Below are 15,315 nucleotides of genomic sequence, written 5' to 3' on the forward strand. Positions count from 1 at the left end.
TCTTTACCCACTGACCCATCTCGAAGGCCCAATCTTCAGTGAAATTAAAGCAATAGAGGAGATTCTGGATTTTTTTACACCCTTGTTGGTATGAGGAAGCATAATAAAGCCCTATCTAATAGAAGGGGACTAAGAATGTGAGGTTGACAGTCAGGGTCCCCCCTCTAAAAAAAAGAAAAAAAAAAGTTTCCTGTCCGCTTCAGCAGGTAGATTTGACCCATTACATCCTCCAAAGTACTCTGCCAGAGGCCAAAAGCACTAGTCAGTAACTTTAACCTAAAGGATTTCAGAACCTAGTCAGCCATGAAAGGCATGGGGGGGGGGGGGCGGATATTTGCTGAACAGATCCCCGACAGCATGCAAGCCTGGGGTTAGAAACACTAAGGATGACTCTCTTTCAGATCCAGGTCCGCTCCCACCCAGCCCCACCCCCCTCACCCTCCCCTCTCCCGGAGACACACAGTTACTTCAGCAGCTTTGTACCCATGATCCCGGAGACCCGGGTCCTGGTTCCCGTGCCTGCCTTATCTCTCTCCTCCCTCACATTTTCCGCAGCAACAAAGCCAAACACAGTACCGTGGGGGCTTTCACGCTTCCGTGAGTTTGGACACGGTGTTCCTTCTGCCTGGAAGGCCGCGCAGCTCTCCCTCTGAGCACCCCCTCCCCCTGCCTGTGTGTTCTCATTCAGCCCTCAGCACCCTTCCACAAGGACCCAGCACCTCCTCTCTATCTAATCCAAGCCTTGTCTTTTGCTTTGGCTTCGCTGCACGACAATTACCAATTCCTCTAAATCTCTCCCCTGGCAGGCTCAGGCCTTCAACGCTGGAGTTGTTTGTGAAGGGGTTGCTCGCTTGACACCCCAAAGAAAGAGTCTAATCCTGAGTTTGAGAGATGGCAGAGCGGGCATCTAAGCTTAGGTCGACTCCAAATGTCCTATGTGTCCCATAGGGTTCTTCTGTGCCCCTGGGGAACCCCGAAATCTTGCATTCCGGGTGCACCGTGGCGCAACAGCCCAGCCCCCCTGGCTTGACATCAGCAAACTGGAGTAGTCCAGGGGGAAGGGCCGTGTAAAAACATGAGCATGAACTACAAATCCCGATAGTCATCGCGTGGCCCCGCGACTGGCGCCTGCGCAGCACGGGCCCGGCGTTTGAGTGGCAAGTTGTTTGTTACAGCGAACACCAGCTGCTGCTGCGCCGGGCGCCGCGCTCCGCCGGGCGCTGTTTGCTTGTCCACCCCGTAGCTCGCTGCACCCAGCAGGTCCTCCCCAGGCCTCCTTTTTTTGCAACTTGCCAAGCTTCCTTTTTCTGGATCGAATACAAATCAGCCCAGCACCGAGCTTCGGGCCCCCTTCCCTGGGCCGGTTGCCCCAAGGCTTGGGGCACGCAGGGGGCGGGGGCCACTGTTCGTCCCCGTCCCCCCCCCCCTCCGTCCCCCGCAACTCGGGCCATCGCGGATGATCCGCTGTGGAGGACCCCTGTGCAGACGATGGAACTGCACATTCTGGAACACCGGCTGCAAGTTGCCAGCGTCGCCAAGGAGAGTATCCCGCTCTTCACCTACGGCCTCATCAAACTTGCCTTCCTGTCTTCCAAGACCAGGTGAGAGAAAGAGAGTGTAGGGCGAGGGGATGGGGAGGAGGGGGGCGCGTGGCACCCGCCCCGGGACAGACAAAGAGGCGCACCCCGGGGGGACGCAGTGCAAAAACAACTTCATCCCTCCCACTACCCCCCCCCCGGGATCTCTGCCATCCTTCTGCATCGGACAAAGCCACCCCTGTGCTCTCTAGTTGGGGGTCCCCTCCATGCAGATCCCCCCCACCCCACTGCGCCTCCAACTGCTGCCACCAACACCCAACCCCCCCATCGCAGTCCCTTCCCTGAGATCTCTAGTAACCTCCCCAAATGGCCTCTGCGATGCATCAATGAATGAATGAATGAATGAATGAATGAATGAATGAATGAATGAATGAAAGAAAGAAAGAAAAACAGGTGTGGGGATCCGGAGGTGGAAATTAACAAACTAAACACGCCCCACCCCCCACCCCCATCCATCCACTACCACCACCACTCCCCTCCTACTGGTTGAGCCGGCCCCCCTGTAGCCACTGGCAAGTGGGGAGGGAGGGCGCTGAGCTCGTCTACCCCAGAACAGAAAAATCATAAAATCATTAGTAGATGTTTATCTCCAGGTGCCTGCGAAGGGAGAAAGGAGGTGCAGGCGGCGGGGGAGGGGCTGCAGGGCCAGGGTAGCTGATTTCTTTTCTCTTTGGGGGTCTAGCGAAGTGGGAGGGAGGGGGGATTTTGAACCATGGAAGGGGAGGAGCAGGCGTGTTTATAGATCTGCCTGTAGGCTGGGCTTGAATGTTGCAGAGGGGGAAAAAAATAGTAGAAGGCCTTGGGAGGTAAGAAGAAGAAGAAAAAAATTAAATTTTGGATTTTTCCCATTGCTAGGTGTGCTTTTGACTTCATAAACTTCTGTTGGATTAGAACCCGGTTATCTTTTTTTTTTTTTAATTGCCCTTTTCCCCCTGTGGAGTGGGAATTGGAGCAGGCTACAGTTAACTTAAATCTCATTTGACTACCATTATGATGGGTCTAGTTGGGGGGGGGAGCAGTTAAGGCGAAGATGCTTCACCCTCGCTGCCAAAGGAATGAATACATTACAGGTCAAGATTAAGTTAAATTGACAGCAAACACACCCCCTCCCCCCCCCCCTTCCCAGGCTGCCTTGTCTCCCTCCTATGGGGTTGGGCTCAGGGGAAAGAACCTGTTAAAAGTTCTTGCTAAGGGACCTGACTTCAACAGCTTGGTCAGCGCTATTGTTTAGAAGATGAGGCCAGCTAGGTACCTTTGTATCTATTTACTTTCTTCTCCTAGGGCTGTTCTATCTGTGGGGACCAGAGGTTTGAAATCTTTGCCTCCCTAGCCTGAGGATAGAGCCCCTTGCTCCTTGGATGGCCCCAGGTAAATCATTAAACAGGTCATTTGAAAACAAAGCTAACAGCACAGATTCTGAACACACACACACACACACACAAGTGCAAAACGCCCCTCTCCGACAGAGAGGCCTTCTAACCCTACATCTACTTGCCCTCTGCCCACCCCCAGGCAATCCCTAGGACCCAGAGGCTAGAGGTGACAGATTCCCAACTTCTGGCCCCCAACAGCTCATGACAGCCCTCTGGTGCCTCCTAGCTTTCTCAAGCCGGGGGGAAAAAGGGGGCCTTTTTTTTAGGGGGACATTCGGTAGAAAGACAGGAGAAAGTCTGCCTCTGGCTGTTTCCGGTGCCTTGGTGAAGGGACTGGCCCTCTTATGGGCATCCCTCATCTGCTGCTCCCAGGGGCCAAGTTGAAGGTCTCGGATTAAGACCCAGAGAAAAGCTCACGCTGGCCTACCTGACCACAGGGAAACCTTGTCCCCTTGTAAGGTGGCTACCCCTCCTCCCTTCCAGGGTAGGCCCAAGAGGCCAGGGGCAAGATGACTGAGGGGTCAAAGGTCACCTCCTTGTCTCTAGGCTCAGACTCTAGAAACTGCTGAGTATAGCCAGTCTGAGGACCGACAACCTCCTGCCCTTCTGCACTCTGAGCCCAGGCGTGGCTTCATGTTGGAATCAGCACCGGAGGCCTGGGCCAGGTCGCTGTCCTTTTCTGTTTCTCTCTTTGTCCCTCCGTGAAATAATGGACATGGCACAAACCCGGCCTGCTTCGTTCAGGTGGGTCATTCAATTCACGTAGAAGCAACTGTGCCCCAAATGGAATACTGGTGGTGTAATGGCTATTAACTTGTTCACAGCAGACATTCTTGATTCTTCTGACCCACCACAGTGGTCCAGATCCCTGTTAGCACCTACCTCTCCAAAACGGGCCACCCCCCCCCCAGAACATCTCGCTACCCGTTTAAAGGAAACAATCACCATTTCCACAGGCCCAGGTCCTTGCTGCGGCATTCAAGGCCTTCTGAGGAACCTGGATCCGGAATCCTTGTCTTTAGCCGCCGCCACCCCCAGCAGATAGACTCATATATCAGCTAGTGTTACTACACCCACAGGTTGCCTGCCTTCTCTTCCCTCTCCCCACCTGGACATTGTTCTCTTCTGGAATGTCCCCTCCACCCCAGTCAGTCCCACGTCAGTCCTCAAGATCAGCGACATCACCCTGAACCTCCTCAAGCACTCCCCTGCTTCACCCACCTAGCAGACTTAGTCACTTCCTCTCCCCCACCCCGCCCCCATGTCTCCTTGGGGTGGAGCAGGTAGAGAGAGCATGGAAATACTCACTTTGGTGCCTGGGTGCCGCTGAGCCCAAGGGATGTAGAGACAGACTGCCCCTCCCTCTGCCGAGCTAAGTGCCCAGTCCAGGGAAGGAAGGGAAGGGACTGTAGTCCAGCAGGGTGGAAGAAAGGAGGTCCGGGCCTGCAGAGGTGGTTCAGCAGTTAGGACTGGTTGCTGCTCTTGCTGAGGACCTGAGTGCACTTCCCAGCTCCCATGCCAGGTGGCTCACAGCCATCAGTAACTCCAGCTCCAAAGGGTCCAGTGCCCTCTTCTGGCCTCTGCAGGTACCTGCACTCGTGTGCACATACACACATGGATATAAACATGCATATTGAATAAAGAAAGAGGGGAGACTGAAGACTGGCTAAGGCAGCCTGGGACCCTACCTGAATGAGTAGGATTAGTTTATATATGTGATGTCTTGGTAGGAAGTAGGCAGGAAGAGGGACCTAGTCTCTATATATAGAAGTATGGACATGTAAATGACATATATCCTAGTGTATACAGGGAGGGACAATTCAGTGACATAACTTTTACAAAGAAGGAACTTAGAGTTTCAGGATTAACTCAAGGTCATGAGGTCAGTAACAGAGCCTAAGATTTGAGTCTACATCTCTGTGGATTAAGCTCCGTTTTTGCAGGCACAGGTTACAAAGGAGGCTCATATCCAACAGTGCCACCAGCCCTTCAGTTTGCAGTGTGCTGTTCAGAAAGATTCAAGAGCACAGGATCAAACCACTGACCTTCATGTGTTCCCTTGGGCCCTCTTTCTTTCTTATAGCACTGAGGATTGGACTCAGGACCTCCTGATACAAGGCAAGCACACTCTACCACTGAGCCACACCCCCCAAACCCTCACTGAGGGATTCTAGGCAGGGCCTCTACCACTGAGCCACATCGTCAGCCTTTTTCAGTTTTTATTTTGATACAGGACCTTACTAAGTTGCTCAGGCTGACCTTGAATCACTCTGTAGACAAGACAAGCCTGAACTGAGGAGTTTTCTGCTTCGGCCTCCTAAGGAGCTGGGAAGACAGGCCTGGGATACCACGTCCAGTTTCAGTACTCTGACTCCTTCGGTGTATCTTTCCTGAGGGAAATCTGGAGCAGGGTAGCCAGCAGCTCAATGTCTTTGAAATGTGTGGCTAAGTCAAGTGTAGCTTTTAGAGCTGAGGAGATGGCTCCATTGGTTAAAGCAGCTCATGTATGCAAACATGACTGAGTTGGGGAACCCCATTTTTAACAAAAATGTCCAGATGGTGGTGGTGCACACCTTTAATCCCAGCATTTGGAAGGCAGAGGCAGGTGGATCGCTGTGCTTCCAGGCCAGCCTGGTCTGCAAAGAGAGTTCTAGGACAACCAGGGCTACAAAGAATAATCCTGTCTTGAAGAAAAAAACAAAACAAAAATGGACTGGAGGCTAGAGAGAAGGTTCATTGGTCAAGAACACACATGCTGCTCTTGCAGAGGACCTGAGTTCAGTTCCCGGCACCTACGTTAAGCGGTTCACAGTCGTCTCCTCTTCCAGGAGATCTAATGCCACCTTTACACACACACACACACACACACACACACTTAAAACTAAAGCTTTAAAAGAAGGGGGTGGTGAACTTCAGGATTAGAAGAGAGTCTGTCTCAGAAACGGGGTGGGGGAGGGTAGAGAAGAAAGGAGGGGTGGAGAAGAACAAGGAAGATAACCTGATGCCAACCTCTGGTCTCCATGTGGACATATACACGTGTGCTTGTGTGCACACGTGCACCCACATGTACACTCGAAAGAGTAACTTTGGTCATTGTATGCAGCCTGGTGTAGGGAGGAGAGCTATGTCAGCTAACCTTTCTCAGAGCTGTGACAGAAAGAGCTTGAGGGGGGGAAAAGTTTACTTCATGATACCACAGTAGTCTGTCATGGAGGGGAAGACAGTGACATTCATAGCCAAGGGAGCATCGATAATACTTCTCACATGATGGCAGACCAGGAAGTGGAAAACAAACAGGAAGTAGGAGCCCAGCCATAAAAAGCTTCAAGGCCTGCCCGTAGTGACTCGCTTCTTCCAGGGAGATTTCATACCCCAAAGGTTCTCCAGCCTTCCAAAACACTAACTTGAGCTCTGTTCAAGGGCCAAGTGTTTAAGCTCATGGAGGACATCTTACAACCAAGCTTTAACAGATATTGATGATAGGAGAGTGTTCTGGGGTGGAGGGCTGGAGAGAAGGCTCAGTCTTTAAAAGCACATTCTGCTCTTCTAGAGGACCCAAGTTCAACTCCCAGCACCCACGTTGGGTAGCTCACAACTACCTGTAATTCCAGATCCAGATGATCCAACACCCTCTTCTGGCCTCTGCAGACACACATGTACCCATAATTTAAAAAGACACTAAACCTTTTAAAAAAAAAAGTGTTCTTGCCTGGGTGATGTAGCACACCTTTAACTCCAGCACTTGGGAGGCAGATGCAGGCAGATCTCTTTGAGTTCGCAGCCAGCCTGGTCTACAGAGCGAGTTCCAGGACAGCCAAGGCTACACAAAGAAACCCTATCTCAGAAAACTTTAAAAAAAAAAAAAAAAAGTGTTTGTAACCTAGAAAACAGAATACGGCAGGTTGTTATAGAGCAGAATTGAGAAGCAGTGATTCTCAACCTTCCTAATGCTGTGACCCTTTAATACAGCTCCTCATGTTATGGTGACCCTAACAATATGATTGGTCCATGGCTACTTCATAACTGTAATTTGCTACTGCTATGAATTATAGTATAAGTATCTGATATGCAACCTCCAAGGGGACCTGCCCAAGCCATGGGTTGAGAACTCCGCGGTGAGGGAAGGAGCATTTGAGATGAGCCCTAAGGAAGTAGAGAAGCTAGATGGAGTTGATGAGGGATAAGGTATCTGTAAAAGGAAAAGGTTCGGTATGAGGGGGAAGATGAGAGAGGGTAATGGTAGTTGAAAATGACAACAGCATAGTAAATGCATGTATGGTAAGGCCTGTCACTCAGATACACAGGTTGCTGAAACATGAGGATCACAAGTTCAAGGCATGCCTAGATTACAGAGTAAGTTCAAGACCAGCCTAGGCAACTTAGCAGGAGCTTGTCTGAAAAAAAAAAAAAATTTTTTTTTTTAAAGTAGGGGGTATAGCTCAGCAGTAGAACACAGTCTAACAGTAACAGGTATGGGCATGGCTTAATGGTAGAGCACCTGCCTAGAATCCCCCAGTGAGGGGCTGGGGTGTGGCTCAGTGGTAGAGCACCTGCCTAGAATCCCCCAGTGAGGGGCTGGGGTGTGGCTTTGCAGGTAGGACACCCATTCTGGAAGAGTTATACCCAGTATCACCAAAAGTGCTAGGAGCTAGGCTGTTTGATATCAGTCTGGTATCATCAGATGTGATGATGTCATCAAGACCTTTTTTGCCCTATCTTCCTGACTGGCCATCCTTTACCATAACTGTGTCACCCTGTGGGGAGCAACTGGGTGAGCTTTGTTGTGGACAGTGAGGAACCCAGAACAAGTGCTGTGGCTTCCAACAGTAACCTCCAATAAAATATACAGGTCCTGTCCCCCTACACACACACCTGCTCCCCTCCCCAAGTCTTGCCTAGACCTTCTCACCTTATTGGTTAGAGCTATGTCACATGACCATGCATGAGATTTCCACCCCCCATGGGCCAATCAGACTCACCCCTTTATTGTAGGACTGACCACGTGAAAGATTCTAGCCTAGAGAGGGGAAGGATTCTTTGGCTGGTTTATACATCGGGTGATGGAGGGTAACCACAGTGTGGGGAGGTTTGGGACACACAACATGTGAGCTCTGTGATAAAAGTGGGTCACCCTACAGCCCTTTCCTTCACTTGCCTCTTCCCTCTATGGAGCTTGTGGCTGGTCTCTGCCACAGCCGTGGGCACCAACCACAGTCTCAGAACCCAGGACCTGGTTGGAGGAGCTAGAGATTATCACCTTGGAAAAGCAGACCCCCTCCCTCTTTTCCTTATAGCCAGGCCCTTCTGGAAATGGAGTCCTGTGACAACCATAGCACATTCCAGGCTCTTCTGGGACCCTCCTGTCAGTTAGGTCTCTCCGACCATACAGCAGCCCTGAGCAGTGGAAGCCTGATTGTACTGATAAGGAACAAAACAGGGATACCCAGAAAGGGAGGGGGGGCTATGGTATGAACCCAAGAATTCAGTGTCTCATTCCTTACCTGACATGGTAGTTGAATCGTACTTTTGTCAAATACCTAACATAAACAGCCTATGAAAGGAAGGGTTTGTTTTGCTTATGGTTTCAGAGGTTTTGGTCCATCCTGGTGGGGAGGGCATGGCAGAATACCTCATTTCATGGCTGCAGGAGTGTGTAGTGAGGCTGTTCACATCATGGTGGACCAGGAAGAAGAACAGAGCTGTAACAGGAAAGGACTAAAGCAAGATACAGCTCCCAAGGACACAGCCAGCCCCCATCCACTTCCTCCATCCCGGTCCCGCCTTCTGCAGCTCCATCTCGTCCCAATCACTATTCAAGTGTGTGTGTGCGTGTACATGTATGTATGTATTATGCCAACATTACAGCATGCATATGGAAGTCAAAGGGCAGCTTTTGGAAGTCATTTCTTCCACCACGTGGGTCCCAGGGTCAAATTCAGACCATTGGGCTTGGTGCCAAATGCCTTTGCCTGCTGAGCCTCACTGGTCCCTCTGTTCAGATTTTCAGTCCAGCAGTAGATTAAGTCATTAATAAGGTCAGACCCCTTATGATCCCCAATATGGCCACACAGACAGGCCTTGTGTGCCTTTCTCCAGTCTCCTGAGTGCCTCTTGGTCCATTTTCATGTTAAAAGTGACCATTTGAACTGTTCCTCTGCCTCGTCTACCTCCCACATACCCTATTATAAACATCTGAGATAGGTTTGTTCTGTTCTGAGACTGGGTCTTATGTAGCCCAGGCTGGCCTCAAACTAGCTATGTAGCTGAGACTAGCCTTGACTTTATACTCCTCCTGCCTCCACCTCCCAAGTGCTGAAACGCACTCAGCACCGTACCCAGTTTTTTAAATGTTTTTCATTTGTTTGTTTGTTTGTTTTTAAGACAGGGTTTCTCTGTAGCTTTAGAGCCTGTCCTGGAACTCACTCCGTAAACTAAGCTGGCCTTGAACTCACAGAGATCCACCTGTCTCTGCCTCTTAAGTGCTGGGATTAAAGGCTTGTGCCTCCACTGCCCAGCGCTGAAATGGTTTTAAAATGTCTAATGGCTCAAACACTCTTCATACAAAAGCTACAGCGCCCCTTACTCTCTTCCAGTGTGTGTACCTTCGGGACTCTGTCTGGTAATGCCCGAGGCTAGGTCACAAAGAATAATCTCTGCTGAGTGCTCACCATCTCTTGGAGCCTTTGCTTGGTAGGAAGCCAGCTACCATATTGTGAGGACACTCAGTTCTCAGGAGGTTGAGGCAGGGGGATCACAAGTTCAAGGCCAGCCTGGGCTACACAGGAAGACCATGTCTCCAAAAAGAGGAGAGGAAGAGGTCAAATAATTTGGTTTTAAATGCAGAATCTCTGTTGAACACCATTTGTTTTGACATTTCCCAGCTCTTTGAAGACTGTTGCCTCCTTTGTCACTTTGTCACTCTGCTGAAAGGCCCTAGTTGACAATGGTTCCTGTTTCCTTCCTCCCTGACAGGGAATAGCTTTTTTATTTTATTTTATTTTGCTACTCGGTGGAGCATTCTGTGACTTGCTGCTGTCAAAGACTTAAGACCCATGAAAGTGCTGGAGATGTAACTCAGTTGCAAGCATGCATGAAGCCCTGAGTTCCATCCCTAACACCGCATTCCTCAGCATTGGGGAAGTGGGGACAGGAGGATCATTATTGGTAAAGGGAATAGGAAGCCAGCCTGGACCACATCATACCGTTTCTTTAAAATAATGGACCCAGGGGCGAAAGAGGAAAGCTACTTAAGAAGAGTTGGGGCCTCACGCATCCCCATCAAATGGCAACTATTGAGAATATAAAACAAGCTGGAGAGAGTTCAGTGGTTAAGGCACTTGCTCTTTCAGAGAAATCCAAGTTCAATTCCCAGCACCCACACAGGGCAGCTCGCAACTGCCTGTGACAACTCCAGCTCCAAGCACTCTGCCACCCTTTTCTGTCCTTCTTGAGTACTCACACACAGGCACACATGTACACATAATTTAAATTAAATAACTATAACGGTAAACATTAAATGAATAAAGTACTGGTGAGACGGTAGAAAGATTGAAACCCTCGCAAGTTGTTGGTGTGGCCTGTACATCCATGGCCCCAGCCCCGTAAGTCACCAAAGCCAAAAAAGGGATGAAGCCCAAGTATCCATCAACAGGTGAATGCACAAACTTGTTTCCCGCGGGTATGATGAAATGCTGTCCACTTTCAAGAAGGATGTGCAGACAGTTGCTACAGCCTGGGTTCACTTTTAGAACATTATGCTGAGATATAACCCAGTGGGGGGAGGGGCAGGGGCAGGCTGTGTTACCTTTGTGAAGTCCTCAGAAGGTCATGTTATAGAGACAAACTAGGCAGGTGTGGAATCCCAGCACTTGTGAAAGGTAGAAGGATTTGATTGAAGGTAGAGGAGTTGAATGAAGGTCATTCTTAGCTACATAGTAAGTTTGAGGGCAGCCTGGGCAACATCAGACCCTGCCTCAAAAATAATCATAAAAGGGCTAGAGAGATGGCTCGGCAGTTAAGACTACTTAGTATAGCAGGGCATAGAGTCACATGTCTTTTTTAATCCCACCACTTGGAAGGCAGAAGCAAGCGAGTCTCTGAGCTCCAACCAGCCTGGTCTATACAGTGAGTTCTAGGACAGCCACAGCTAAATTGTGAGAACCTGGCATGGACCCACCCATTTCCCCCAAAAAAAAAATAATTAAGGGAAGGAGGAAGGAAGGAAATACTGGCCGGGGTTGGTGTCTCATACATTAAATTTTAACACTCAGGAGGCAGATCTTTAGATCTTTGTGAGGCCAGCCTGGTCTACAAAGGGAGTTCCAGAAAAAAACAAGCAAACAAACAAAAAATACTTAATATCCCTGGAGAGGACCTGAATTCAGTTCCAAGTCTTACAAAGGATACTCACAACTACTTGTAACTCCAGCTTGGGGGATCTGATGCCCTCTTCTGGTCTCTGTGGGCATGTACACTCACAAACATATATGTATATATACATATAAATAAAAATAAACCTTAATGAAAGAAATACTAAAAATAGTAGCAGAGACAATCTGTTTGTGTCGTTTCCAGGGGCTGGGGGACAGGCTCAGAGTTGTTGCTTAAGGGTATTAGGTTTCGATTCTGCAAGATGAGGGAGTTCTGGAGACAGGTGGCCTTCATGGTTACACAACAGTGACAGTCCCTCTGCCACAGGGCTGTGCAGGGAGTTAAGATGGTGTATATTCTAGATGCTTTACCACAGGTTAAAAAAAAAAAAAAAAAAAAGCCCTGTCATCCCAACTACTCATGAGGCTGAGGCCAGCCTGGGTAATTTAGTAAGATGCCTGTATCAAAATAAAAGAAGGGCTGAGCGTGAGACTCAGTATAGAGCCCTGCCTAGAATCCCCCAGTGAGGGGCTGGAGTATGGCTGGGTGTTGGAAACTTGCCTATAGCCCCCCCTTTGGGGGGGGTGACTCTTGGTAAGGGAAAGCTTACCTAGAAAAAAGCAAGGGAGGGGGAATTTGCAAAGTCTGAAGCTAGGATGTTTTTGTCCTGCTCTTGTACATCAGTACTCCATAGTGTTCTGTCTCTAGATCCCAACACCTGAAACAATGGCCCCTCAGGTTCTCCAGCCTTCAGCTGGGACTGACAGTCTAACCATCAGCTTCCCAAGGTCTGAAGTCTTCATGCTAGACTGCAAATTTGACTTTTTAGTACCATAGCCACTAATAACATAGTGATAATACAGTAATGTGTCATGGTTCTCTAGCAGATCTCATCTATATAGATGGATGATTAACAGGCTGATTATCAATCCATGGGTGAATGATAAATAGGTAGGTGGATAAATAATTGATAGGTGAGGTAGATGGTTAGATGGTGGGTAGATTAATATAGATAGCTAGGTGGATAAAATAAATTGGTAGGTAAGGTGAATGGACAGGTGACATCTATATCCATAGATTCATGGATGGGTGGCAAATTAAGTCTATACCTGTTGAGTATAACTATGGTTTTCAAATGTTGCCCAGGCTGATCTCAACTCAGAATGTAGCTCTGGATGACTTTGAACTTCTGATCCTCCTGTCTCGACTTTCCAAGTGCTGGGATTACAGGGGAGTAGCACCACGCTTAGTTTATGGGGTGCTAAGCAAGCACTGTGCCAACTGAACAACTTCCCCAGCCAGAGAATATTTTTTTCCCCCAGTGAATACAGAATTGTGCTTATCTGGATCTGAACTGTTCCTGGAAGCTCACGTGTTAAAGGTTGATTGGCAGCTGCCAGGGATCGTGAGGGTTCTGACGTTACCAGTGCATTGATCCATGGATAGATTCAGAATTTGTTTATTTTTATGATGCAGACTTGGGGGTTAGTAAAGACTTTTAAGGATTTCATGTGTGTATACAGTGTATCATAATCCGAACCACCTCCACTCCGATCTCCCTGCATCTGCCCTACCATTTCCCCCTTCTCCACACCAGCCTGCCCAACTTCATGTCCTCTTTTATTTATTTATTTTTATCCTACTTAAAATAACAAAGCAAAAATAATTACAAAAGCTAGGTATGGTGACTCACACCAGGAAGGGAGAAAGAGGTGGGGAGAGGGGGGAGGAGGGGAAGAAAAGAGAAAGAAAACTTCTTGCCCAAGCAAAGACACCATTTACCCTCCTAGCCTCCTCTCCCCTCACATACTACTGGGGTATGAATGCCAGTGCCAGAGGCTGGACTATGTAGCTCGTCTCTGGGGACCACTAGCCACCCAGAGAAGGTCCAAGAGAAAGACCTGAGAACCACAGGGAGCTGGAGGGATGGCCCAGCAGTTAAGAGCACCGGCTGCTCTTACAGGGAACCCCAGTTGGGTTGGTTCCCAACACCCATGTCAGATGACTCACACCTCCTATAACTCCAGCACTGGGGGGATCCGATGCCCTCTTCTGGCCTTTTCGTGCACTTGAGCTCATGTGCATATATGTATAGACAGGCACATATGTACACATTTAAAATTTTCTAAAAATTACAGAAAAAAAAAAGAACTTAGAACTCCTCCCTGGGAACATCCATGTTCCCTAATGAAGTGTAGCCGTCACAGAGAGTGACCAGTGAACTGTCAAGACACTGGGATTATAGGCATGCACCCACTTCACCCAGATTTAGGCTGCTTAAACTAATGCAGTTCTCTGAAGCCAGGCGCTCTCTCCCAGGGATGTGGGGGACCCTGGGCATGGCCATAGATTCCCAACAACCTAAAGTTCCTCATTGAACTACTTCCTAGGGGCCTGCATTGACCAGAAGGGCCCAGGCTCCGGGAAGGGGCACCATCCCCACATTCTGGCCTGCCTCCTACCATGGTGTTTTGCTGTTGTTTGGGACTTGGTAAAACAGTAGCCCAAGCTTTGCTTTGAACTCACAGCAGTCCTCCTGCCTCAGCCTCCCAAGTGATGGGATTACAAGCTTAGACCATCATGCCAAGTTTTATTTGATGCTGGGTATAGAACCTGGAGCCTTGTGCGTGCTGTGCAAGCACTCTATCAACTGAACCACATCCTCAGCCCCCACCCAACCCTGGGGATCGCGCACACGTGCGTGTGGAGGCCAGAGGCTAATTGTGGCTGCTGGTCCTCTGGCACTGTCCACCTTGTTTTTGTTTTTGTTTTTTTTTTTTTTTTTTTTTTTTTTTTGAGATGGCGTCTCTCACCAATTTGAAATTCACCGAATAGCCTAGGCTGGCTGGCCAGCAAGCCCCTGTCTCTACCAGCCCCCTGCTGGGATTACAAGTAGAATGCCCACATCAGACCTTTTCACACAGGCTTTGGGATCATAATCGGTCCTTGTCCTTATCCCCTGCCTTCCATCAGGCAGGTTTAGATCTCACCAAGTGCAGTCAGGTGAAGATCCAAGCTTGAAGCAGAATTTAAATAAAAAATAAAGAACTGACCACATAGGATTTCTAAAAGCCAGGAGAGGATATTTGCCTTGAAAAGGGGTGAGCCTCCTACCCCTAGGTGCATGCAAATGGAGACTGCCCAGAAAGGCCTTGTAGTCCTGCCTCTGCCCTCTGTCAGGGTAATGCCAGAAGTCCCTCCTCTTTTCTGAGAGGGTCTTGCTGTGTAGCTCAGTTGGCCAACCTCCTGCCTCAGCCTCCTGGGAGCTGAATTTCTAGGCTTAAATTGCTACATCCAGCCTTCAGCAGCGTGCACATGTATGTGTGTGGTGTGTAAGTGTGGGGTGCTGGGGCAGAGGGCATCTCAGGACACAGTGTCTTCCTCTGTCCCTCTCCATCTTGTTGCCTTAAGATAAGGTCTCCTGCTGAGCAGCAAGCTCCTGGGATCTGCCTGCTGGCTTTTTACATGGGTGCGGGGCATTCAAACTCCTGTGCTTGAGTTTGTGGAACAGGTGCTCTTAAACCTCCCCCCCCAACATACCACCTCCTTAGTCTTTTGTGGTTTCAACAGGGACCCTGTGATAAACTGTGTCACTAACTAAATGAACATGTATACTTCTCTTCCTTCTCCATTTATCTGATCCATACATCTCAAGAGAAGACTTTCCAGCACTTACTGCCTCCCACTCACCTTCCCTGTCTGCCTTCTGGCTGCAGGTGTATTTCTCAAACAGGGTTTGGCCTAGCCCAGACTTGGGGACTTGTGGCCCAGGGTGCCCTGGGGAGAGGCCCCAGTGAGGGCCTCTCTCCGCCCGGGTGAAAGAAGCAGAAAGTAAACAGATCGAATTTCCAGAGGCAGCCAGGCCATCCACCCAGGCATCCACAGTGATTGAAGACAGAGGTGACTCAGCTCCTGGGCCCCTGACCCAGGCAGTCCTGGGCTTTGGCTTTGCCTGGGAGGTTGGCTCCAGCTGG

General features: G+C 49.4%; 1 protein-coding gene across 1 annotated transcript in view; it reads left to right on the forward strand.

The window, feature by feature from the left end:
- The first annotated feature begins 1,145 nt into the window (after positions 1-1,145).
- The window catches only part of Castor2 (cytosolic arginine sensor for mTORC1 subunit 2), a 29,878-nt gene continuing 15,708 nt past the window's right edge, over positions 1,146-15,315 (forward strand). The window contains exon 1 of the mRNA XM_051204873.1: positions 1,146-1,601. Within this exon, the coding sequence (XP_051060830.1) occupies positions 1,489-1,601 (113 nt within the window). The 5' untranslated portion in view covers positions 1,146-1,488. The remainder of the gene's footprint in view (positions 1,602-15,315) is intronic.

This window comes from Phodopus roborovskii, unplaced genomic scaffold (genome assembly GCF_943737965.1).
Source record: "Phodopus roborovskii unplaced genomic scaffold, PHOROB, whole genome shotgun sequence".
NCBI lineage: Eukaryota > Metazoa > Chordata > Mammalia > Rodentia > Cricetidae > Phodopus > Phodopus roborovskii.